The sequence below is a fragment of the Beta vulgaris genome, chromosome 2 (genome assembly GCF_026745355.1).
Source record: "Beta vulgaris subsp. vulgaris cultivar EL10 chromosome 2, EL10.2, whole genome shotgun sequence".
Lineage (NCBI taxonomy): Eukaryota > Viridiplantae > Streptophyta > Magnoliopsida > Caryophyllales > Amaranthaceae > Beta > Beta vulgaris.
Genome location: NC_079203.1, coordinates 36,184,509 through 36,211,634, shown reverse-complemented (window position 1 = coordinate 36,211,634; position 27,126 = coordinate 36,184,509). Strand labels below are relative to the sequence as shown.

The 27,126-nt window shown below is 36.4% G+C and overlaps 2 protein-coding genes across 2 annotated transcripts; one reads left to right on the top strand and one right to left on the bottom strand.

Moving 5' to 3' along the window:
• Positions 1-6,815: 6,815 nt before the first annotated feature.
• Positions 6,816-7,827, bottom strand: LOC130590612 (heavy metal-associated isoprenylated plant protein 19-like). Its single transcript, XM_057393096.1, has 3 exons — positions 7,779-7,827; positions 7,426-7,497; positions 6,816-7,126 (listed from the first exon to the last, which is right to left on the bottom strand). The coding sequence occupies exons 1-3, from the start codon at positions 7,825-7,827 to the stop codon at positions 6,816-6,818; spliced, it is 432 nt and encodes a 143-aa protein (XP_057249079.1).
• Positions 7,828-22,335: 14,508 nt separating this feature from the next.
• Positions 22,336-26,881, top strand: LOC104886828 (UDP-glycosyltransferase 86A2). The gene is made up of 2 exons (XM_010671352.4): positions 22,336-22,993; positions 25,784-26,881. Exons 1-2 carry the CDS (start codon positions 22,432-22,434, stop codon positions 26,692-26,694), a joined length of 1,473 nt encoding a protein of 490 aa, XP_010669654.1. The 5' UTR covers positions 22,336-22,431; the 3' UTR covers positions 26,695-26,881.
• The last annotated feature ends 245 nt before the right edge of the window (positions 26,882-27,126 follow it).

The window sequence follows — 27,126 nt, the reverse complement described above, 5'->3', positions numbered from 1 at the left end:
TGGGGGTAGGGGATGGGGTTGGGGTGTGGGAAAGGTGGTGAGAATGGTAGTGGGGGGAGGGAAGGTGGCAGAGGTGGGGGGTGGAAGCTTTGGTTGATCCATTTTCCTAAATTTTTTCTCTTTACAACCAAATTAAGGAGAATGTGACATGAGGTAGACCGCAGATTCAAAATTCTATTTGATTGAGTGAATCTCTACTAATTTTAGGTTAAAAAAGGCTCAATTATATCACCACCCCTTCAAAGATCAAGTTAGTTACCCTTTAAAGCATCGCAACATTTGCTTTGAATTGTTTGCCCTCTAAAGTTAGTCATATTTCACTTACAAGTTATAAGGCATTGATTTCTTTTATAGTACTGAGAACCTGTGCTATATCAAGAAAAGTTCTTGACTTATCATTGGTGGTGTTCTAAAGGGTTAATGTAGCTTTAATTTTTTTCTCTGGCTTCATAGTGCCCCCCTTTCTACATGATATTTCTTCATTTTATTTGAACTTGAAGGATGTTGAGATATCAGTGTTATGCCTAAACATTACTTATAGTAGCATGGTAAATAAACAAGATGAAGATAAGATACTTGATGAAGGTACGAATAATATCTACTAAGATATGAGCAGCGTGGGAAATGCGCCCTCAAGATTGAGAGCAAAGAATGTAGAATTATAAGTGATAAGTGAAGAGAATAAAAGGAATAAATAACTATTCATGAGCAGATGATAGTATGATACCAACCATTATTGTTAAATATTTGCAACCATAGTGGGCTATAGTCTCAAAAGAGACAAAGCTTTTGATTTGTACTTCTATATATTTTTATTGCCCTTCAGGCTTTAAGCTTTTCATGGCTGTATATTGATGACAAAACAAATGTATTATTCGGTCCTCTAGGAAGAATCACCGTATATGGATATCATTGTTTCTTGTATGTTAGATTCTAAAGATTTGTGAAATCAAAATCTAACTTCATATTAATTCTTTCTAAACATAGATTTTTTATACCTTTGCATTGGTATTCTTTTACTGCTTGCTCAATTACTGATGTCAAGGTATTATGACTTAAAGTGCCCCTTTATCGTTTTATCCCTCAATATTTTTGCTTTCGATTCATATACTAATGTCCATGTCTATTAACATACAACATAATAATCATTTTGGTCAATTGATAGCCTACTAGTTCAATTGGTAGAGCATTGTGGTAATACCTAGGATGTGGGTTCAAATCCCACTAGGCTCATAATTATAAAAAGATCCATTACGATTTACTCTAGAGGAAAAATGGTACTTCCTCTATTTCACAATATTTGCAACACTTTCCATTTCGGGATGTTTCAAAATGTTTGCAATACTTTTTCTTCTTTCCTTTTTTAGTAAGTTTAGGAGGGTGAACTTGCTTAAATACCCTTACTTTATAAAATAAGTATTGATTACATACTCTTATCTAAAATAATTAAGCTACCTAATCTTTCCCCTAACTACTCCTCGATCTTCCACCCACAACCATTCCTTCACCCCCACCACAAAAACCTAACCCATTCCTCACCACCTCCACTCTCTTTCCTCCCTCACGACTCCTCTCTCTATCCTCATACTCTCGACACCATTTTCAAACCACCGCTTTGTAGTCAAGCTCCTCCCTCACGCACTCTCCTTCCCCATGCTGTGAAGCGACCACCGCTGCGAAGTTGAGCACCTTCCTCATACACTCTCTCCTTCTCCACGCTACAAACCGACTACCACAACCACCCCGTCACCACGTTGTGAAGACGAATACAAATCGACCACCACAACCACTCCATCACCATGTTGGGAAGACGAATGTGACCCTTCTCCTCCTTTCTCTGTCCTTTGTTCTCCTTCTTTGTCTCTCCTTCGATGTTCTTCTTTTTTCGTATTTGATTTGTTTTTCGTTTGATCTATAATTTGGTTAGATCTTTCTCTAATTTGGTTAGATTAGATCTGTTTTAATTTACTCATATAGAAGATGAGGATGGAAATCTTGGTGAATTTTTGTGAATTTTCGTGAAATGGGAGATGGTGGTGACGGGGGGTTGTGGTTGTGGTGTTGGCGAAGTGGTTGTGGTGGTGGTTTTGATGGTTGTGATGGGATGGTTGTGGTAGTGGTGTTGGCAGTGGTGTCGGCGGGGTGGTTGTGGTGGTGGTGGTGGTGTTGGCGGCTGACAGTGGTAGGGTGGTGATGGTGGATGCGAAGTGTTGATATAATGTATTTGTTGTATTATTAGTTAGTCTAATTACATACCCCTTCTCATCTAATTATACACTATTGAAAAATTGACTTGAAGTCCGCAATTCCAAAAGTGTTGCAAATATTGTGAAAGGGAGGAAGTATTTATTTCAAGCATATGAAGAAGTGAATGTCATAGCAGGTCGAAAATCTTTAGTCAACTATGGGCTGTTGGTAATCTTTAGTCGACTGGCTGTTGGTAATCTTTAGTATACAGTTGCCTTGTTGGGAGTAAATCCCCACTTTTGCAGCAAAGCTGAAATTAGTTTCAACATTTTCTTTTTCTAGATATACCTATTTAGTTTTTTTTTTTTTTGAGGGGATATACCTATTTAGTTTTTTCAGAGCATCCACAACAAAGAGGAGGTCCTCTTCCTCTTATATTTTCTCTCTCCTTTTCTCCTCTTGACACCTCATTTTCTCTTTCCTCCACCTCATTTCCCACTAACTCATCATCTTCCTTTTAACATTTCCATATATTTTTCTAGAGTTAAGTACACAGGAGGGTACTGAACTTTGAGAAAAGCTTCAGTTAAGGTACTAAACTTTCAAAAGTTCCAGTTAGGGTACTCAAAATGGATGTCTGTTAACTTAAGGTACTGAACTTTAGTTTGTACCGTTAACATCCCAAAAATAAAAGAAAAATGTGACATGACATTCATTAAAAAGAAAAAGCTGACATGACATTAATTATACAAATTCCAAACTCTTTTCTCTCTCCTCTGATTCCTCACCCTCTTTTCTCTCTCCTCTAATTCTTCAACCTCTTTTTACTTTTTACTTTTTGCTACTCAAACTTTAGTTTTTACAAGATCTTGATGTCTATGGGTTCAATGTATACCATAAAAATCGCCTCATAAGGGTATGCTTACTGCTGTCAATTTTTTTTTAGTTTGTCTTTAAATTGATAGGGTATATATGCGGCTTTTTTTGCAGTCTTGTTACACATTATGGTTGTAAGCTTACATTGACCTTATTCCATCAGGCATTTGCACCTTAGCTTGCTTTTTATCTTAAATCATTGCTTCACTTAATAAATTTTTCATATTTCATTTTTTGACATATTAGCTTAATATTACCCCTCTCTTCAAAACACTAATATAATATTATTAGCTACATTTCTTATTCCTTGAACATGTATGCATAACTGTTTATAATAATTATCTTGGAATGGAGGTAATAACGTATATAGTAAGATTCACGTCAAGGTTAAGCTTTTAAACTCTCTTGATGCATTCATAATTTCCTGCTCTCTACTGAAGTTTGTTGTTAGTACCTCTTATACTATATCTAAGCAAACCTTGTAGTCCTTTTGCAGACCTCAGTGTTTCTAATCCATTTTTTCTATATCTATGTATGACTTTCAAGAAGCTGTTCATCTTTATGTATACTATCTGATCCCAAAATTGGAGCTGCTTGTTCATATCTATTTATGTAATAACTTGATGTAGAATGTATATGATTAACAAATATGCCCTTAGAGTTCAATTTTCACTTGGTTCTTTTTTTCGTGTTCTATTTTATGTATAAAGTCAACCACATACATATTACTAACTCATTGTTGTTTTCTTATTCTAATTGATCTATGGTTGCAGCCTTCCTGGAAGGTCTCACGTGATGGTAGTTCTGTGGGGAATGGAGTTGTTGGTATAAGATTTATTTCCTTGTTGCTGGACATGTGGACATGAGGAGATTGATGGTGAGAATTAAGGTTAAACTAAAGTTTGAGTAGCAAAAAGTAAAAAGTAAAAAGAGGTTGAGGAATTAGAGGAGAGAGAAAAGAGGGTGAGGAATCAGAGGAGAGAGAAAAGAGTTTGGAATTTGTATGATTAATGTCATGTCAGCTTTTTCTTTTTAATGAATGCCATGTCACATTTTTCTTTTATTTTTGGGGATGTTAACGGTACAAACCAAAGTTCAGTACCTTAAGTTAACAGACATCCATTTTGAGTACCCTAACTGGAACTTTTGAAAGTTTAGTACCTTAACTGAAATTTTGCTCAAAGTTCAGTACCCTCCTGTGTACTTAACTCTATTTTTCTACAACAAAGAGGATCCTCTTCTTCTTACTTTACACATACCCCACAATGTATTCTCTAATTTATTTTGATAATTATAGTTTTGATGGTATGTTTCATATTATTAATCTGTGTATAATTAAAATTAATTAATGCCATCTTTAACTACTACGCTTGTATAAGTTTGTAATCCGTAAAGAAAGAGAGAAATGTGGTAAAAAAAAAGTGTGTCAAACTATGGTAAAATTGGACTCTATTTATAGAGAAAAATAAAACATGTCCAATAGTATATTTTATTATATAAAATTTTGAATCTAAATTATTTTTATAGTTGTTGCTAAAATTAGTGACCTTTTGAGAAAGATAATATCCAACCAAAACTTAAACAAATATCAAGTGGGCCCACAACAGAAAAAAAAAATTCAGCATTTTTTGGTGAAACGCATCAAACAAGGGGAAGGAGCTGCGTTTTGCAACTGACTCATCACCCTCTTCGGCACAAGGGCCGAGGCTCCATTTCCTCTACAAAAAGAGGATTTCCTTCAATCCTCTTGCTAAGAGGATCCTCTTAGCAAGGTCTACAATGGAGGGGAGCTCCTTTTTGAGGAGAGAGAGAGCTAAAAGGAGATGAGATCCTCTTTGTTGTGGATGCTCTCATATATATATTTTTTGTAAGCTTACTCTCTCCCTACTTGTTTTGAAGTTAGGCTTTACTCCTGTCTACCAACTTTGTTTCTTTACTCCTGATAATTTATGAGTTGAATGGTAAACGTTATCTATTATTGTTTTACTTATCTGCCCTTGAGCACTTGGTGCTCGTAATTAAGTAATATCTTCATTTTTTGGGATGTTAAAATCAAGATTTGATCTTATTTTTATGTATTAAATAAGTGAAAGTATTGGGTCAGACCGTCTGACCTAATATTCTCGTCAGACGGGCTGAGCCCAGTACTATAATATACAGCATCGACGGCGGTCGAAGGATTCTCCACCATTCCCACGTAAAACCCACCACCACCACAACCACCACCACCATCTCGGATTTTGTCCATTGACTGTATATTTCCCAGTAGAGATGTCGAAGAAGGAATTATCAAAGATGTTATGGACTGATGCCGCCATTAAAGCTATTGAGAGTAAAGCTGGTTCAAGAAAGTATGAGAATTTATGGCCAAAAACTGTTTTGGAAGCCTATGCTCGAACCTATGCTCGAGGGTGATGCTCTCAATGAGTGATTGTTTAACGAGTTGACGTAGTTGAGGAGAAAGCTTGGCCCAATGGCCAGTAATCTTCTTTCGCATCAAAACAGCAGCAAGCTGACGAACATTAGGAGGTTTCTCCTCAACTACAAACAGAGCAAGCTCCTAATGTTCAAAACAGCAGAGAGGAATGGTGTATAAGCTTGCCTTCGAGCATCATTGTCAGGCATCAAAAATTGTATCAGTAGCAGCTCAAGTGACTGACATTTTTCCTCTCTTTCTTTCTATTTGAGGTTAGTTTTCTTTTCAGTTGGACTTTGTTTTCTTTCAGTTGGACTTTGTTTTCTTTCAGTTGGACTTTGTTTTCTTTCAGTTAGACTTTGTGTTCTTTCAGTTGGACTTTCTTTTCTTTCAGTTGGACTTTCTTTTTCTTTCAGTTGGACTTTCTTTTCTTTCAGTTAGACTTTCTTTTCTTTCAGTTGGACTTTTCTTTTCTTTCAGTTGGACCAACTGAAAGAAATAATGGACTAACTGAAACAAAATGAAGACTACCTGAAGAAAAATGTAGACTACCTGAAAAAGAATAAAGACCAACTGAAACCCAAGTAAGTCTAACTGAAGCACAAAAACCCACTGAAAAACAAAGAAGACTAACTGAAAACAAAATGAAGACTACTTGGAAAAAAAATGGAACCACCTGAAAAAAAATGAAGACTACCTGAAAAAAAATTGGAACCACCTGAAAGTCGTCCGACCAAGATTATGGTCGGACGAGTCCGACACAATACGTTCTCATTAAATAAATTCCATAATCTCATTAGAGCACCAAGAGTGGGGATAAATCACCCTCTCTATTTCAGTAAAAGGGGTAAAAATCACCTCCCCAACCGTTATTAGTTGCTCCACATAAACAATTTGTTTTTACTTATTTATGTTAAAACTTCAATTTAATCTCAGTCAATTATGTAACGTAAATCATTAGCTTACTAAAACCTCAATCTAGCCTAATTCGAATATTATAAATACAACATTTTGAGTTGTCGTGTGCTTAGGCACGCGGTGTAACAACTAGTACCAAAAACAAACGATTATCTTTTTCCCTTCATATGACATGAAGAACTCATAGTTACCACGATAATCTTGAAATACTAGTGCGAGCACAAGAAATTTCTTATTAGACAAAAAATTTAATAAATCTTGATTATGGATTCATATACATATAGAACCTAACACTTTTGAAACTTATTCTACATGATTCTATACAATGTTACCATTGATTATTAAGCTATTTACAAGGTCAACATAAACGGGTGAAAATATAACAAAAATATTTCATCTTTAATAGAGTTTAACCATATTACATTACCGAGCAAGAATTTGCATTTTCGTCGCTAAAAATTGTAAACATTGGGTTGTCATTCCCATATCCATCGTAGAATATTGAAAAACGATCTAGTATAATGATATGATCTAAATCATCTCCACTTGAACTTATTTCTCCTTCCTTTGAAAATCCTTTTACATCATTATCATTGTCTTCTTCAAATTCTATAAGGTTCACCTTTTTTCCTGTCTTTTTAGTCAATTTCTTCAAAACCTTTTGTGGACAAAATCGACCTATTACTGTTACTCTATGTTTTTTCATATCAGTGATAAACTTTTCAACTCCTGCATTATTAATATATAGAAATAATAAAACATGGATAATAAGAATTTACATTTTCACATCTATAAGATTCAAGAAAGGATATGAGCTAGATCAAGTGAGAAGAGCGCTCCCCTTGGCCTTTGAGGTCAGAGGTTCGATCCTTACGTCCCAGCATTATGCTGGGGTATTTCCTTAGCATGCTATGCATGCCTTACCAGCTAATGTGTTGGTGTTTCCTAGAGGCTAGTAGCCTTGTACGAGTTAGCTCTTGGGCTGACTTAATTTCCTAATAAAAAATAACTATAAGATTCAAGAATACCTTTTATTTTGGAGATGACTTTGACAACTTTTTTCTCACATGCATTGCAATTCATGGATATGTTGAAATGTACTTCAATTTCCTAAAAACGCATAAACATGTAAATAATGCTTAGATAATTAGATTGAAATTCCTAAAGATGAGGCAAATTAAACAAAACTAAATTTTCATTTAAACATAATTAGAGCTTTGCATCTTGTATAATTACTTACCTTCATCACCTAATTTTCAACCATTGGTTATCATATAATATAATTATATTAAATAATGACAAGCATGTCGAAAGGAAGAATAAATCAAATGGACGACTAAAATAGAGAACAAATGGTTGAAAAGAGGATGAAAGTGCAAACTCATAATCTTCCTCACCTGATTATGTCGTTTCTGTTTATGTTTCCCCATTTAAGTTATTGATCGAAAAAGAAAAGAACATTTTGTGAAAGTAGAATTTAAATAGATCCATATAATTACTCTTATGCCTGATATCTTATCAAAACATGCCCTTTGATGGCATATTTGTATTTTAGATCAAAATAAATGTTTGTGAAAATTAATCTAGATCTTTCATATTTAATTGGTTAGAAAATGCAATTAGAACATAATTTTATATCAGATATTTTTGTCCACATAAACCTTGTGGTCATAAAGTTGGCATCGTTAAGATGAGAGTTTTTCATGAATCTTTTAGTCTTAAATATTGGTAAGAAAATAATGGGGTGAAATTCTTTTCTCTAGCTACCAATTAATGAGAGCATTGCCTGTATATTATTTTACTTTTAATATATGGTATATAAATCAATCATGGTAAGGGGTTTCACATAAAATCAATGATTAAAAAAATATAATAATATTCAAACTGAATGGGTAGTTTATAATTTTAAGGGACTTCATGTAATTGCACAAAAAATAGAATCCTTTTTTTGACTAATCAAATAAGCTTTATATTTGCTACTTGTTTGTTGATCAATTATTTGGCTAATTGGTTTAAATATATTTAAAAATATTAGCACATAAATATTTTATGGTTGTCTAAACTAAAATAAACTCAACATATATATTAATAAATAATGTAATATAATCTAAAAGAAATTTAATCTCAAATAACATATAGTGACTCGGAACATCACCTTAATCAATAATTGGCATTTTCTATTTTTGTTTTGTACAAATTGTTATAATTAATTCATAATCTACTCTACCATATCATATAGACCATAGCAGCAACCCTAGCTAGATACACATGCATGCTTCTGAAATTTAGTTCTTCTGCTATTTTGTATCCATGTAAGCAGATGTTGTAAGTCCTCTGTTTGTGCTGAGCAGTGCATCCATTCCTTAAAATAGTTCAAGCATGCTAGACTGAAATGACACTTAAAGAAAAGATGTTGATGACCTTCTTTATGTCCAGCACACAATAGACAAGAATCAGTGTCACTTACACCCATCACAACCAATTTTGCTGTTGTTTGTAGTTTACCTTGTATAGCCAACCATATAATGAATCTATGTTTAGGGAGATTCATCCTATTCCATACTACTCTATCCCAGTGAACTCTTTCTTGCTCCCCCATCAAGATGGCATACACTTTCTTCAGTGAATATTGCCTCATGCTCCTGAAATCAGCTTGAGTGAATGAGTGCTTCAGTTGTTCCTTAACCTGGCAAAGCTTCCTCTAATACCAACTTGAGCTTGCTTTAGGAGTATAATCCCACCAATCTCCCCCTTCAAGATACACTGAATGTACCCTTTTGAACCACACACTATCCTGTTTAGTAGATATAGCCCACACATATCTACCAAGACATGCTATATTCCACTTAAACACATCTCTGAAACCCAGGCCTCCTACATTCTTAGGAGTGCTACTTTCTCCCAAGCAATATTACCAGATTTAAGAGTGAAGTATTGCCCACTCCATAGAAATGATCTACAAATTTGTGTAATTCTTTTAAGCACCTGTTGAGGTAGTATAAATACCTGAGCCCAATATTGGTGGATACTCATCAATACTGTATTGACTAGCTGGACTCTAGCAGTATATGATAAGTTCCTAGAGCTCCACACTCTAATCTTGGCTATCATCTTTTCTACCAGCACTTCACATTGAGTCACATTTATCCTTTTTGACATATTGGAACCTCCAGGTACTTAAATGGGACCTGTTGATGAGTGAAGCCAGAGATATCCACAATTCTTTGCTGCTCTCTCTGATTCATTCCACATGTATATATTGCAGACTTAGAGACATTTGCCTGCAATCCAGTGGTCATAAAGAATAGCTTGAAGGATCTCAAGTCTCAACAGAAGATAAATGGATGCATAATCACCTCTACAACACATAACCAAATCGTCAGCAAAGCACATATGTGTGAGTTTGGTTTCCTTGCATCTAGCATGATAGTGAAATTGCTCTATCTCTCCCATTTTAGTCTAGATAGGTATTCCATACATAGCACAAAGAGAAGGGGGGAGATAGGATCCCCTTTCCTCAAACCTCTAGTGGAACTGAAATAGCCTCCTATCACTCCATTAATCATCCGCGGAAATTTGGGTGTTGTAACACACTCCATAACCAGTAGCCTAAATTGCAGAGGGAACACTAGAGCTTCAAGCATCTCTCTTAGAAACTTCCAATTGACAGTGTCATAGGCTTTCTGCAAATTAATTTTTAACAAACACCCTAGCTGTGTCTGTTTTCTACCATAGTGCTTGACTAAGTCTTGTATCACCATTATATTATGAATAATGTTTCTACCATGTACAAAGCCCCCGATTTTCCATAATCAAGTCAGGAAGCACTAATCTAAGCCTGTTGCAAAGGATCTTAGTAATACATTTATACAATGTATTGCAGCAAGAAATAGGTCTATATTCTGTGACATTCTTAGGACATGTTGTCTTAGGAATTGAAGTTATTACAGTTGTGTTTACCTCCTTCAAGATTCTTCCACTTTGAAGAGAATCTAACACAACAGCAATAATATCTTTACCTATGACAGCCCAAGCATCCCTGTAGAAGTATGTCCTATATCTATCTGTACCTGGTGCTTTGGACCCTGGAATGGAGAAGAGAGCCTTCTTGATCTCATCCTCAGTGTATGGGGCATTTAATATTGCCTTGTGCTCCTCTATAATAACTGGTCCCTCCTGCACCAATTGCTGAATTACTGGTGTTCTGCTTTCAATATTATCACCAAGTAGCTTCTGGTAATATAATAAGAAAGCATGGGAGACATATTCTGGAGTATCACACCAGCTCCCATTTTCATCATATATACTATAAATCATGTTATGTAGCTTCCTGGATCTAATACTCTGGTGAAACAAGGATGTATTTTCATCCCCATCCTTGATCCACCTAGTCTTAGCTTTTTGTGAAAGAAATTCCACATAAGCTTGATGTGTGTTCTTATAATTATGAGAAGCCTCCAATTCTTCTGCTATATATGCCAAATTACTCAGATTTCCATGTAGTCTCTGTTGAGCCTCCATCATGGAATGATATGCTTTCACATCTGCAGCCTGAATATCTGAATATCCTTCTTTGTTCAATCTTCTCAAATCCACCTTAATATTCTTCAACTTTTTCAGAACTTGAAACATCTTGGTCCCTTGGACCTCTACCCTCCAATGCCTTCAAATTATCTCCAGAAACTTAGGAGAAGATCTCCACATTGTGAAGTATTTGAAAGGTTTCCCCCCCCCCCCAACTAAGGCCAGGCTGTATTGTCAGCATCACAGGAGTGTGATCAAACTCACCCTTCATTATGGAAGGGTGCTTCTGCAGAAGAATAAGCATCTAACCATGAATGGTTTGCAACCATTCTGTCAACCTTAGAGAATACTCTATGTACTCCCTCTTGTTTGTTATTCCAAGTGTAAAAGTTACCAGATGCTTTAATATCCTGTAATCCACAGTGTATCATTCAAGCTCTGATGTCTACCATTTCAGCCTCTCTAATTGGTGCCCCAATTCTTTCCTCAGTAGACATAACACAATTAAAATCACCACATAGTAGCCATGGATAAGATGTCATGATCATTCTCAACTCCTCCCATAACTTCATTCTTCTCCCTCATTCAGTGAATGCATATATGAATGTAACATAGAAACCCCTAGCTCCATTGACAGGTTTCAAGAAATAATGAATAAGTTGCTCTGAACATTAACAGATGTTCAAGTGAAAGCTTGTAGGTTTCCAAGCTACCAGGATCCTTCCTTTATCAATTATTGATGAATTGGATGTAAAACACCATCCCTGAAACATTCTCTGATATAAACAACCAAGGTTTTGGGCTTTAACCTTGGTCTCTAAGAGGCTAACAACACCAGCTGCACTTGAGTGAATATATTTCTTCACCCCCAATTGCTTTCTAGTGCTACTAATGCCTCTTATTACATTCCAACACAAGAGTCTATCCATTCAATATGGGAGGATCTCCCCCTCCCTTGTCTATTTTCTCGTTCTCATCAGTTCTGCAATGCCTTCCTTCTTCTTCTATGAGAGCTTGAAAGTGATTCTGAGTAGGCATGGGAACTTTTGCTAAACTTCTCACTCTAATAGGCTTCAAGGCTTTTTGAAAGCCTTCTGGATCCATGTCCCCCTGGTTAACAACCTCTGTAACCTCCTGGCCCAAGACTTGTTGTGCCTCTACTAGCGCTTCCAATATAATGGGAGCAGGTTGTTTAGGTCTCCATACTTTTTTGACTTGCTTCCTTCTACATTCATTGACACTATGCCCAAACTCTTTACAATGAACACATTGTAAAGGTGACCATTCAAATATCACAGGAACATCAGTGAGCTCTCCTTTCTCATTTCAGAACTAGACAGCTTCAGGGAATGTATGATCTATCTTAACCTTAATTAAGATGCGAGCATATTGTAGCTTCTCACGATTTCTTGTTGCTTCATCTCGTTTGATTGGATCACCAATCTGACTAGCAATCTTATGCAAATATTTCTCTCCCCAATATTTCATATTCAACTTGAATTGCACCCACACAGGTACTGTTTTCAGCTCATCCTTCTCAAAATCCATGTCAGAATTCCATTTTTCCATGATTAGTGGCTTCCTATCAAAGAAGTAATGACCATTGATTACATGATCCCTAACATCCATCGCCTTAAATCTTACTAAGAACATTCCTCTCTTCACCATAGCCACCTTATCCACACTATGATTTCTCCAAATCATTCGAAAATATCCTTCAATGACATGAATGGGTGGATTTGCACCTAACACATAACAAACTAAGGAAGAATTCCAGAAATTAATTTCTTCCTGTATGTCCTCCATCTCTATAGTCACTGGTTCAGATTGAACAGTACTTGAAACATTTAAATAATTATGTTTACAATTTTCTACATTCAATCCTTCTATGTGATCCTCCTGATCAACATTAAGATCATCATCCAATTGAAACAATATAGGAACAGAATTGCCTCCATCTGATGCTTTTTCACGAACTGCTGGTGTACGATTCACTTCTGCACTCTTGTGAATGGACTGCAACCACTCATTGAAGGTATGCCGAATTTCTGATTGTTTCTTCAACTCCTGCACTGAAGATTTAGGTGTCATAGGTTGACCTATCCCTAAACCAAAGTCCAAAGCCTCGATTCCTAATAATTCATCCATTGACTTCGTTCTCAAAGCTTGTGAGTCTAATGATGGACCTGTGGCTTTAACTTTCTCAATAACTTTCCCATTTCTAATCCTTGAGCATTTCCTCCTGATTTCTTTGCCATGGCTACAACACAGAATGTATTGAGAAGAAATTGCAGAAGAATTAGTCAAGTTACTGTTCTATTGGATTTCTAGATAGAAGACATAGATTCTCTCTCTAGAGTCAAACCTTTTTTTTTTTTTTTTACATATTGTTTCCGTAATATGTAGATTTTGTTATCTGTGTTCTTTTGCTATTTATTTTCAGTATTAGAAGTGTTTTATGAATGAAAATTTGTATATATATTGAAATTTGAGTATATATATTTTTTTTTTGGTTAAAATTTTTGATTACAGTTGATAAATTTGGTGTATGCTAGAATTTGTATAGAATTTTGGATTGTTAGAATATATTAGAATATGTATAGAATTTTGGATTGTTAGAATATATTAGAATTTGTATATATGTTAAAATTTTTTAGAATATGATAATTTGTATATGTTAGAATTGGTGAGGCGTGAAATTTAATAAATCAAAATGTATTGCAGACCTGCAGCTTGCAGGTCTGTTGTTTTTTTTTTTTTTGTACATATACGCTAATAATCTAATGCGATTTAGAGGGAAAATCGCATCTGATTATCACCTAATCTGATGCGGTTTTCCCTCTGAACCACATCAGATCATCGTTTTCTAATGCGGTTTTGGACCGCATTAGAAATGATTAGTGACCTGTTGCGCCCCCACCTGATGCGTACCAAAATCGCATCTGATAGGCCAGTTTTGACCGCATCAGGTGGGGTTTTTTCCACTAGTGTTGAGGACGGCTCGTATATGCTCAGGAGTGGCTTCTATTCCATTCTGGGTGACTATGTAACCCAGAAACTTTTGTGATGACACACCAAAAGAGCATTTGGATGGGTTAAGCTTCATTTTGTACTAGCGGAGGACTTGAAAAGTTTATTCCAAGTGTTTGACGTGGTCGGTTGCTTTTGTTGACCTGACCAACATATCATCTAAATAGACCTCCATGGTACGCCCAATTCTCTTTTCAAACATTTGATTGACCAATCTTTGGTAAGTTGTCCCTGCATTTTTTAATCCAAAAGTCATGACCTTGTAATAGTAGGTGTCCTCGTTGTTCATGAACACTGGTTTTTCTTAGTCTTCTGGGTGCATTAGGATTTATTATAACCAGTAAAAGCATCCAGCATGGTCAATGTTTCATGGCCAGCAGTAGCATTAATCATCATGGCATCTATATGGGGGATATGAAAAGGATCTTAGGGACATGCTTTATTGAGGTCGGTAAAATCAATACAAACACGCCACTTACTGTTTTTGTTTTAAACAACGACCACATTAGCCAACAATTCAGGATAATGTACCTATGTAGTCTTACCAGGTTCGAGTAGTTTTTCAACTTCTTCATTTATAGTCTGGTTGTGCTTTGGCACAAACTTTCTTCGCTTTTGCAGAACTGGAGGGTGATCAGGATCAACCCGCAATTTATATGTGATGACATCTGGGCTAATGCATGTCAAGTCATCATGCTTCCAAGCAAATCTATCACGATTAACGCGTAAAAAAGTAATAATATCATTCCTTACCTCGTCAGGTAGATCGGAGCCCGTTTGAACTACTTGACTAGGAAATTATGAGTCAAGGACCACTTCGTCGAAGTTCAGATTATGGCTCCACAGAGCTGCTGGGTGTGGACTGCTCCTGTAATTGCTATGCCACTTCTTTCTGGGCGCTGGAAGGCTTGAGCGTGACTTTGTAACACTCCTTGGCAACTCTCTGGTCACCTTTGAGCTAGGGGTGTTCATAAAAAACCGAAATACCATACCGAAATACCGAAAAACTGGTCTAAATGGGTGGTTACCCTACCGACAAAAAAAGTTTGAACGGTACGGTTACCGAACCGAAAAAATTAGCGGTTAAATGTTACGGTTACGGTTATGATTTTTGAGTAAACGGTTAATCGAAATACCGACCGAAATCTTTTTTTCTCTATTTAATTGTTGTGAAACATTTTCAAACAATTACATTAATTCTAATATTTGTTGCTAAGTTACAACAATTAGAGGAAGTATGTAATTATTTAGAAACTCTAATACTAATATAAACACTGTAAATAGGAAATGAAGTGAATTCTTAGTATTAGTTATGTTTTCCAATTGATTTATTATCCACTTTATAATACATTTTATGTTAGAGTATATATAATATTAAATATATGCACAAAAAATTTGAAAATGTATATGTACATTAAGTAAAACATAATATTATAACTTAAACAATGGTTAACCGAAAAACCGTACCGAGAAAACGGTTAACTGCTTAGGCGGTAACCGGTTTAAACGGTTACGGTTCGCAGAAAGAGCGTACCGAAACTTCCGGTTACCGAACCGAAAAATTGTTTCGGGATGGTTAACCACCCATGAACACCCCTACTTTGATCTCGTGGATTCCCCAAGGGGTTGGGAATTTCACTTTTTGATGGCAGGATGACGGAATAACCTTCATCTCATGGATCCAGGGCCTGCCAAGAATTATGTTATAAGCATAAACGCATTCTATGACAAAGAATTTTTCCTGTAGGTTGATGCCTTCGGCATAGACATGCAAGGAGATTTCTCTAATGTTGTTCTTAGCCTCTCCACTGAAGTCGACTAGAACTATAGACTTTTTTTTACCACCGCTTCACTCAGCCCCATCTGTACTAGTGTGTCTAGTATAATGATATTGGTCGAGCTTTCATTGTCCACTAGGGTTATTTTGATTAGGCAGTTGCCACAAAAGAGAGAGATGACTAGGCCATCATGGTGGAATGCTGAAGCATCTAGTTCATCCACATCTTCAAAAGTGATTGTTGGTCCCGAGTTAATGACACACCTCAGGGTAGCTTTGTCCATGTAGCATTCCTTAGCATGTCTTTTAGCTGCAGTGTTAGTTAAACCATAAACGTCAGATCCTCCTGTAATAACATTAATAATTTTAATCCAAAAGTCATGACCTTGTAACAGTAGATGTCCATGTTGGTCATGAACACTGTTTTTTCTTAGTCTTCTGGGTGCATTAGGATTTTATTATAACCAGTAAAAGCATCCAACATGGTCAACATATCATGGCCAGTAGTAGCATCAATCATGGCATCTATATGGGGGACAGGAAAAGGATCTTCGGGACATGCTTTATTGAGGTCGGTAAAATCAATACAAACACGCCACTTACCATGTTTGTTTTAAACAACGACCACATTAGCCAACCAGTCAGGATAATGTACCTCTAGTCTTATCACGTTCGAGCAGTTTTTCAACTTCTTCATTTATAGTCTGGTTGCGCTCTGGCACAAACTTTCTTCGCTTTTGCCGAACTGGAGGGTGATCAAGATTAACCCGTAATTTATGTGTGATGACATCCGGGCTAATGCATGTCATGTCATCATGCTTCCAAGTAAATCAATCACGATTAACGCGTAAAAAAGTAATAATATCAATCCTTACCTCGTCAGGTGGATCGAAGCCCATTTGAACTACTTGATTAGGAAATTATGAGTCAAGGACCACTTCGTCGAAGTTCAGATTCTGGCTCCACATAGCTGCTGGGTGCGGACTGCTCCTGTAATTGCTACGCCACCTCTTTCTGGGCACTAGAAGGCTTGAGCGTGGCTTTCTAACACTCCTTGGCAACTCTATGGTCACCTTTGATCTCGAGGATGCCCCAGGGGGTTGGGACCTTCACTCTTTGATGGTAGGATGACATAATAGCCTTCATCTCATGGATCCAGGGTCTGTTGAGAATTATGTTATAAGCATACACACATTCTATGACAAAGAATTTTATCTGTAGGTTGATGCCTTCGGCATAAACATGCAAGGAGATTTCTCCAATGTTGTTCTTAGCCTCTCCATTGAAGCCGACTAGAACTATAGACTTTTTTACCACGTTGCTTTCACTTAGCCCCATCTGTACTAGTGTCTAGTATAATGATATTGGTCGAGCTATCATTGTCCACTAGGATTATTTTGATTAGGCAGTTGCCAAAAAAGAGAGAGATGACTAGGCCATCATGGTGGAATGCTGAAGCATCTACTACATCCACATCATCAAAAGTGATTGTTGGTCCCAGGTTGATGACACGCCTTCGGGTAGGTTTGTCCATATAGCATTCCTTGGCATATCTTTTAGCTGTAGTGTTAGTTAAACCACAAACGTCGGATCCTCCTGTAATAACATTAATAATTTTAACATGAGAAGGAGGGGTAGGAGGCTTTTGGGGAGCAAATGTTGATTTCTCATTGGAAACAGTTGTCTTGGCCTTCTCGGACATGATTTCTTTGAGATGAGCATTCTTTAGGAGATAAGAGACATCTCTGCGGAGGGCGATGCAATCATTAGTCACATGACCAATGTCTTCATGATAGTCAAACCATTTAGATGGATGTTTGCGGTCTCTTGGGCATGATGATTTAGGTGGCCATTAGACTGTGTCTCCGAGCTTTGCCAGATGGTTGATGAGTCCTGTGGTGCTCAGGCAAAAGTTGTATTCTTCTATTTCGGGTGATGCTCGGATTCGTCCTTCCAATCTGGTTCCTCGTCTTCTACTACAGCGACATACTAGTCGTTGGCTGCTGATCATATGGCTTTGGTCTACTATCTCGTCGTCGATTCCACGTATACTTTATGCTAGACCGGTCAGGTTCAAAGGGCTCCTTTCTGGCGTCAATATCTTCTTCTAGGAGGACTTGAGAGAGAGCTTTGTTCAATGCATCTTCAAACTTGGTGCAAGAGTACTTGGTCAAGTCTTTATAGAGGCCAGAATCCCCGTACAGTCCTTGTCTGAATGCTTCAGTAGTTGTTGGGATGTCACAATTAGGAATGGACACCTTCTCTGTGTTGAAGCGATTAATATCTCTGTGAGACTTTACGACAACTGGCGAACTGTTTATTGGACATGTTCTGAAGCTCTGCAAACGAGGTAATGCATCCATTTGGCAGATTAGTCAACCAGTCTAGGGCAGGACCGGACAAAGTGGACCCGAACCCTTTACACATACTAGCTTCTCTCATGTCACGAGGAATAGGAATGGTCATCATTCTTTGCTTGTATTGCTTGATATTTTCGATGGGGTCAGTGGTCCCATCATATAGTTGGATATTCTGAGCACTAAACCTTTGGGGATGTCAATGTTATCAATATGATCTGCATAAGGCGAGTCAGCATAATTGTTTGGTTTTGCCTCAGCTATTGCGGGGGTCACCCCTGGGTTTTATTTATCATTTCTTGTAAGAGGGAAATTTTTTTGCTCCATGGCTTCATTCATGCTACCAAGGATAGGGTGAAGAAAGTCCATCCTTGGAGGCAGGTTAAATTTAGACTGGACATGGGAGGTTAGGGTGCCGACTCTATAGGTGATGGGGACGCTGGCAGGTTGACTTAAAGGAAGTACATTTTGAGTGAATGCGATAGAGGAAGTTTAAGGAGGAGGAGGAATCTATGGGAAGGTGACACATGTTCGATTTGTAGTGTTAAACACATAGACATTTCTAAAAGAGTTTGGACGAGGTGGTGCATTGGGCACGGATCGGGATGATGACCCGAAGGTTGAAAATGTTGAAGGAGTTTGAAAAGGGTTGAAACCAAATAGATGGGTTTCATCCTCGACCAGTATGGGGTCACTGGCCAAAGGGGTAGCAGCGATGGTGATAGCATGGCGCGTTAGTGGAGGTGTTGATATTTGTGAGATGACTGGGACATATATAGGAGAATTTTGTGGTGCAGGGTGACTTCGAGGAGGGGTGATGCTATCCATATCTAGGTGAGTCGTTGCGCCTCGATGCTACGGCGTGCCTGATGACGAGAGGATGATGTCGTCATAAAGACGGTGGATTAGACTTGGCCATGCATCACATCGTTTTCTTTTTAGAGAATATCGATCTTTTCATTGAGGCGCTTCCAGATTTCTTCCACAGAGGAAGGGATATTTCCAGCCATGGTATTGCGATTGATTTTTGTGGAATACGAATATCTAGAGAGCACTTTTTAGATTGAATGCCTCAACGGTGGGCACCAAATTGTTTTGGATAAATTTCACTAAGTAGGATCAATCTATGAAGACTAGTCTAGGCAATCAATCTAAGTGGATAAAAAATAAATGAAGATCGTATTGTTGCGAATAAAACTGATGAGAGAATACAGGAATACTGAAGAAATAAGCCAAGAAGTAGAGTAGATTGTACCTGATGCCTTATATTTGGCTACATAAGTTCTATTTATAATAAGAGTCCTAACTAATGTTACCGTTGTAGGTTGTACAAATGACCAATATTCCAACTAACTACCCCCTATACTTGTGGCGAGTTCCCCTTGATTATCTCAACTGCTTCAATGGGTATGACTTGGTTCGACGCTGAATTATGCCACGTACTTTCCGGTCATGTAGACTAAATCAGGACATGTCCTCAGCTCTGGTCATGTCCCTAAATTTGGTCAAATACCGGTAGATTTTTACCGCACAACAGTGTTCAGGCAAGGTTGAGTTGGGAATAACTCTGAGGCAAGTTTTCTTGCCTGAACTCAGAAGAAATGGTGCACACCTATTAATTATTATACATGTCTAAGCCTAACATTCTCCCAAAAGTTATAAAGTTAGGTCGACTAAAATTTACAAATAAGCTTAATTTCATCTTTGTACTTTTGTTTCTGACAGAGAATATGACAACATAGTCTATAGTACTTCACATTGTAATCATCAATCACCTAAAACATAAGCACCATCTCCACCACAAATGAAACCCTGAAAACCCCTTTTATCTCTCTCTTACACATCAGGGCCAAGGAAGATGGTTGGAATAGTGGTTTCGGTGGTTGAGAAGGTTGTTTTGGTGGTATCGGTGGCTTGGTAGCTTGGTGGAGGTAGGGAAGATGCTTTTATGAGAGGGTGGCTTGTGCTGCTTCTATGGCAAGGTGCTTAGTGGTGGATCCATCAAAATTTATTTATTAATATGTGCAATTAGTCGGAACCTTAGAATTATGGCTGGATTATTGTAGTAGCACATCAACTTGGCTGGAATTCAATTTACGGTACCTTTTTTTCAACTGGCTGTTTTAGGTATTGTTGAGTGTTAGCTTGAGTTAGTTTTAATAACTTAAGCATTAGTAATATTCATTTTTAATGTGGTTGATGGGTGATAACTGTAAATCTATAATGTCCAAGTTGCACTACAAATACAATCTTACCATATATTTCCTCTGTATCTTTTTACTTGCAATATAATCTTTTGGCACGCACTTTTAGGAGTATGATTGTAGGCCTGTTTTTATTCGCCTATGGGGAATGAGCACGTATCTGACTACCTCCTTGCAAAGGTTTTTATTGAAAATGATTTGAAGTCGCAAATAAGTTCTTGAAGGAACACTCACAAACCTAATCAGATATTGGAAAATCGTAGGGACAACTCAGGGACTCATACAATGTAGATTTCCCGATGATGACTCCAGTTATGGTCAATGAACCATAGATTGAGTTCAAGCCGTGAATGTACGAATAATATCAAGAATCAAATCCTCCCATTGATGGCCTCTAGTTAACATTTTCATGTCATGTTTTATGCAAATAAATAGCCACATAATATTATGTCGGCTCATTAAACAAACAGAAGATTAATTTTTAGTGACATGTTATTATGTAATCAAATTACAGGGAACCTAACATGTTGTCCAAATTATCTGAATTTGATGTTAGAACTGTCTTTAGGTATTTGATTAACAAAAATAATCATATCAGGTGATGAAAGCATTAAATCATACAATAATGCATATGAATATGATATTGTAATGTAAACGAAAATATAAAAAAAGGAAATTTAGAGAAGAATGTACAGTACTACCTCCGTTTGCTAAAGATCTTCCTTGTTACTGTTACTACATATACCAATGAGAATCAAGTTGTGTGGGGGTGTGAGGTGGGTAAAGTAGGAGAGAGAAAGGGGTTAAAATAAATAAACAAATAAAAATGGGTTAAAGCAGGAGAGAAAAAGGGAGTAAAATTGAATTAATAATGTAATGGTGGACCATATATATGATAGAGACATGAGAGGGTAAAAAGAGGAAAAAAGTTCCAAATAAGGAATAAAGTAAAAGAGGGAAGATCTTTTGGAAACGCACTTAAACGGAAAGAGGGGAGATCTTTAGAAAACGGAGGGAGTATATCACTAATTTCCTTTAAGATCTACATCGTGACAAGTAGATGGTTAGTAAAACAAGCATTAAGTTGGAATTGACCCTTACGAATAATACCTTTGTCGCATGTGTCTTGTCTTACGATCTGCAAGAGAAGCAATCTTGAAACTTGAAATAGGAAATTCAAAGGTATGAATAACAAATTGAAAAGATAAAACAAAATTATGTGCATGGCGCACAACTTTTCGCTTAACGCATAGCATGTGCTTTTCTGGCCGTTTTTTTAATTTTTTTAAGATTCTTTTTTATCTTTTGATAAAAATCTATTCTTTGAAATCCGAAATCCGAAATCCGAAATCAACTATCATAAGGAATGAAAATATGATTTTCAAAATATCCTTTAAAAATTAATTATCAAGAATAAATAATATTAATTTAAAATAAAATTAATTGTGATGAATAATTAATTGGGTTTTTAAAACTGAGCTTGGATTTAATAAATAGAACTTATATCTTCTAAATAGCTTAGCTGGTTGGATTGCTCTTCTTTTCGACTGGACCACTTAGGATGACGATATGTTTCATCATTGGATACTCGATGAGTCTACATGATTTTGTATCTATAATAATACACGAAGTAGATGAACAATTTTTTTAATAAATTTTGAATAATGGTATGAAGAGTAATTAAGTTAATAAGTGTTTGAATTATTTTAATTAATTTATTTGTTTACCTTTCTTATGATCCTCCTAAAAATACGAGGTTATGTTGCAAGGGAAAGAAGCGGAGGGAGAATTTCGCATTTGCATAATTCGAATCCAAACAAAATAAGGTTAATAATCAAAAGAATATAGCTCGACGACTATATCCAACAATATTAAAGTATAAATCCAACGCGAATATAATTCCTGTCAACTTGGGAAATGAGATCAAGTTTAATTGGAGACAAAGGTGGCCATGATGACTCCTGTCAACTTGTTTCTTTCTGTTTTTCTTCGCTTTTAATTAATGCGTATACAGTAAAAGCATCTAACACATATAAAGACATATAGACTATACGTCTTTATAGTGTAGTCCCACATTAAGTTCATAGCAAACTCAAAAAAAAACTTTCATTTGTTTCACAACAAAGAGGAAACAAAGAAAATATGGAAAACAACAACAACTCAAACTCAAACTCAAATCATGAGAAGCAAAAACTTCATGCAATACTAGTAGTTCTTCCTCAACAAGGGCATGTAATCCCATTTGTACATCTAGCAATCAAGCTAGCATCCAAAGGCTTCTCCATCACATTCATCAATACTGACCACATTCACCATAAGATCACTCTATCAAACGCCACCGTCTTAGAAGACGGTGGCGATATATTTGTCGAGGCCCGAAAGAAGTATTCGGGCCTCGACATTGAGTACGTGACAATAACCGACGGGTTACCCTTAGAGTTTGATCGATCATTGTACCATGATCAGTGGAGAGGTGCCACTACGTATTGTTTCCCAGCTCATTTAGAGTTGGCTGTAAGTAAGATCGTAAGATCTCGACCATTGGTTCCTTGTTGCTTGGTTGCTGATAGTTACTTTGTTTGGGCGTCAAAGTTGGCTAGCAAGTTTGGTTTGTTTCATGTGTCGTTTTGGACTGAGAATGCAATGGTGCTTGATATCTACTTTCATCGTCATTTGCTCAAGGAAAATGGCCATATTGGTCCAGGTAAATTTCATTTTTTTTTTTGGGTATGATTTCTTTATTATGTTTGATCTAGATTTAGTTGTCACATCGTGTCTTAATTGAGTTAGATGAAATGCTTTATTGACATTGTTGTTATATATGCCCGTAGCGAGAAGAACGTGCAAACTGCAAATGTCTTTATTCACCCACTTGCCCACTCATTAAAGGTCTTTTAATTTGTAGAATTGATTATAAGTGGGGCATTTTGAGTTATATTATGGAATTGGTTATTAGAGGGTTATTTGGTAATTTGATATATTTTCTCCATTCGACTAAATTGCAACATTTTTATGGAAAAAGTTATATGCATTTTTAAGGGCTGTATATAAGAAGTTAAAAATAGAAATAAGTTGCATTAATTGATCATTTATTTCCATTTTAAATAGTGTATTTATGTCTTATATGCAACCCTAACGACTGCATATAACATAACCCTATTTTTATTATGTAAGTCAAACTTTGTAAACTTTTCACTGTAAATTCTTTTAAATACTTAACTAAATATATAATCATGGAATATCTTATTTGAATAAATACGATGTATAAAATATCAAAATATTAAGTTCACATAATTTTTTTCAAAATAAAACTAAATATATAAGAAATGAAATACAAATTTAGGAGAATGTGTCGAGTCAAATGTTGCATTTTTTTTACATGGGACTGATCATTAATGGGGTATTTGGTAATTGGTATTCGAGTATGAGATTTTGGGGATTAGAACATGTAAATGAAAATGATAATTAAGAGGTAGAAAATTCATTGGCATGTTGTCAATGCCTTATTTAGGTAGTGATAGGATTAAGAATTGCAAAACCCGTATCAATACCATTGTTTTTTCATCTTTCTTAGTGACAATTGTTCAATTTACTTCTTTTCTTAAATTTCTCCCCCTAATATTTACTCCGGATATCTCTTGTTTTATGTATCTCTCGTAGGGACATATTGACCATTTCCTTTCTTGTTTAGTGGGTGTCAAGTGTCAACCATGTGAATGTTTATTATGTAGTTGTCATAAAAGTAATTAATTAATTAAAAAACTATCTGGAGGGACGTTATTAGTGGTAACTCAAGCAAGTACAAAGTGCAAACATGTCGAATAATGGAGTATTTTATTACTCATAATTTATATGAGTTTATTTAGGATGAAATCTAGAGTACGCGTAATTTGTTTGCAAGTGTTGAATGGATAGAGAGAGAAAGAAAAGCATGTGATATAGAGACAGAGAAAGAAGTGACATTTTAAAAAGAAAGGAACTATTTCTTTGACCATAGTTAATTAGTTATTGATGAATAATTGAATTGTCTGGCTCATGTTTAATCATTTTGTGATGAAGTTGATAGAGTGAAAATAGGTTTGGGCAACTTTATAAGGAGGAGGCGAGTTAACAATGCGTAGATGGTGCACCAAGGTGTAGGATGAGCATCCTGCACCTTGTCCAAAATGCAAGGCAAAAAGAATAAAACGAACATGCAAAAAGTAATTGATTTGACAGCCAATATACATTCCCCTTACATCCAATGTACAAAATCGAAATTTCAAAAAGTAAATGATTTGACATTTACTGTTCACCATTTAATAACTGATTTGATGTCCCCCCATATACTGTTCACCACTTCTCTTCTTCCACACTCAACCTCCTTGTACATTCTTGGCTTCGTGGTTGTTCATTAACAAAATCAAAATGTACAATGACAGCCCCCAGCTGAAAGTAACCCAATTCCTGAAGCTGATGTCAAGTGAGTAATTTGCAATCTTTGTACACTAGGTGTGTTGATGTTTGTTCACTAATGAAATTCAATGTGTACAATTACAGTCTCATACCGAAATTCACCACTTCTCTCTTTTCCACACTCAACCTCCTTGTACATCCTTGGCTTCATGGTTGTTCATTAATAAAATCAAAATGTACAATGACAATCCCCCAGCTGAAAGTAACCCAATTCATGAAGTTGATGTCAAGTGAGTAATTTGCAATCTTTGTACACTGGGTGTGTTTGTTTGTTCAGTAATGAAATTCAATATGTACAATTACAGTCCCATACCGAAATATGTCAAGTGAGTAATTTCCATTCTTTGTACACTGGTGTGTTTGATGTTTGTTCACTAATGAAATTCAATATGTACAATTACATTCTCATACCGAAATTCAATAAAATCACAATGTACATTGATGGTCATTGCTTTGATCACTGAAAATCCCTAAATGTACACTCGTAGATTATTGTACACCAAACCATATGCATTTGTACATTAAAAAAATTGTTTCACGTGATGAGAGAGAAAGAGGTGGCCCACTTTCAAAAATATTGCCAAAAGTCAGCCACATGGGCAAGGTGCAGGATGCTCATCCTACACCTCGGTGCAGGATCTAATTTGCGGCGAGTTAAGTCCACATACAGACAAGTTCAAAAAAGGTTTTATATATATTAAAATTAATTGACAATAATAGGAGTAGCTCATCCAGCTTATATTATATTACTTCCTCTCTTCTTTCTCCAATGTAGGACGACAACTCACATGTGGATAACATATATGCGGTTGAACATTTCCTAATAATGGAGCATATTCGTTTAGAATCTAGACGACTACACATAAAAATATCACAGTACTAGATATAATAGTCCAAAATTATAGGGCATATTCTTTTGAGAATTGCAATATCCTTTTTCCCTTAACTTTATACTAGTATCATTTTGTTATGCTATACTGTAGCTCAACTATATCGTGAGTCTTTTAACATGTTAACCAGTTTTCCATTCCTCAATTAGGATCAAGTGTGCGCAAGGGTAGCATAGACTACATTCCAGGAATAAAGTCACTTAATCGAACAGATTTGACATCATATCTTCAAGAAGAAGATTTAACAGCCTTTCATCCTCAGTACAACTTTCAAGCGTTGGACGATACTAGACGAGCTCATTTTATACTCGGTAATACGGTACAAGAACTCGAGGCTGACACCATCACAGCAGTAGAAGCTCATGTCCCATTCTACGCTATTGGGCCTCTATTTCCACCCGGCTTCACTAAAATGCCGGTGGCGACTAGCCTATGGGCCGAGTTTGATTGCACCCTTTGGTTAGACTCCAAACCTCCTAGCTCGGTTTTGTACGTGTCTTTTGGTAGTTATGCACATATTAGTAAGGAAGAGCTTGAGGAGATAGCAAATGGAATCAAGCTTAGTGGGGTTAACTTCCTATGGGTTATTCGGCCTGATATGGTGAGCTCTGATGATCCGGATCCACTTCCGGATGGTTTTAGAGATGAGGTTCGTGATCGAGGAATGATTGTACCGTGGACTTGTCAAAAAGCCGTGTTATCTCATCGTGCAATAAGAGGATTTTTAACACATTGTGGTTGGAATTCTACGTTAGAAAGTATATGGTGTGAAGTTCCATTATTGTGCTTTCCTTTATTGACCGATCAGTTTACTAATCGCAAACTAATTGTGGATGATTGGAAGGTTGGGTGCAACCTTTGTGAAGTGAAGCCCGTCAAGAAGGAGGAGGTAATGCGAAAAATAAAGGATTTAATAAGTGGAACTATAGGGTGTGAGCTCCATAAAAGAATCAAGGGAATCAAGCAAATGTTACATGATGCAGTAACGATAGAAGGGTCTTCAGAAGAAAATGTTGATAGATTCATTAAGGAACTAAAAATAGCTATTCAGAAGAAATAGGGATTGATGACTTGGTGTTGTTTGCTATTCAAATGGAAACCTTCTTAGATTTCATTTTCTTTTTGCTATATTGTATAAGTGTTTGGCTGTTTTAAAGATTTGGCCAAAAACAAAAATGGATCCAAAATAACCTGACCAATTACATTCCTTTTCGAAAGGTCTGAATAAAGTACGTACTTGAGTCCTACTTTTGAATCAGTATATACTTCTATATCATTATAAAAAAACCTCTTCTAACCTACATGCGACGCAATAAGGCAATAACTATGTACCAAGTGCTTATGCTAAAATTTGCCTTAGCGACAAAAATCGAAGTTAGGGACCACAACAAACAGATACCTGTATGATCGTTATGAGAAATAAATGCAAAGGGGGATTTTCAAGGGAATGACACAAAGAAATGGTGACACGGAAAACCCCAATGAAGGTGGG

Bases quoted from the DNA above. Each gene is read 5' to 3' on its own strand.
- LOC130590612 (XM_057393096.1), bottom strand. From the start codon at position 7,827: ATGGGGAAACATAAACAGAAACGACATAATCAGGTGAGGAAGATTATG. The intron at 7,498-7,778 runs GTTTGCACTTTC...AGGAAATTGAAG, and splicing joins TCAGGTGAGGAAGATTATGA to TACATTTCAACATATCCATG. The intron at 7,127-7,425 runs GTATTCTTGAAT...TTAATAATGCAG, and splicing joins AGTCATCTCCAAAATAAAAG to GAGTTGAAAAGTTTATCACT.
- LOC104886828 (XM_010671352.4), top strand. From the start codon at position 22,432: ATGGAAAACAACAACAACTCAAACTCAAACTCAAATCATGAGAAGCAA. The intron at 22,994-25,783 runs GTAAATTTCATT...TTCCTCAATTAG, and splicing joins AAATGGCCATATTGGTCCAG to GATCAAGTGTGCGCAAGGGT.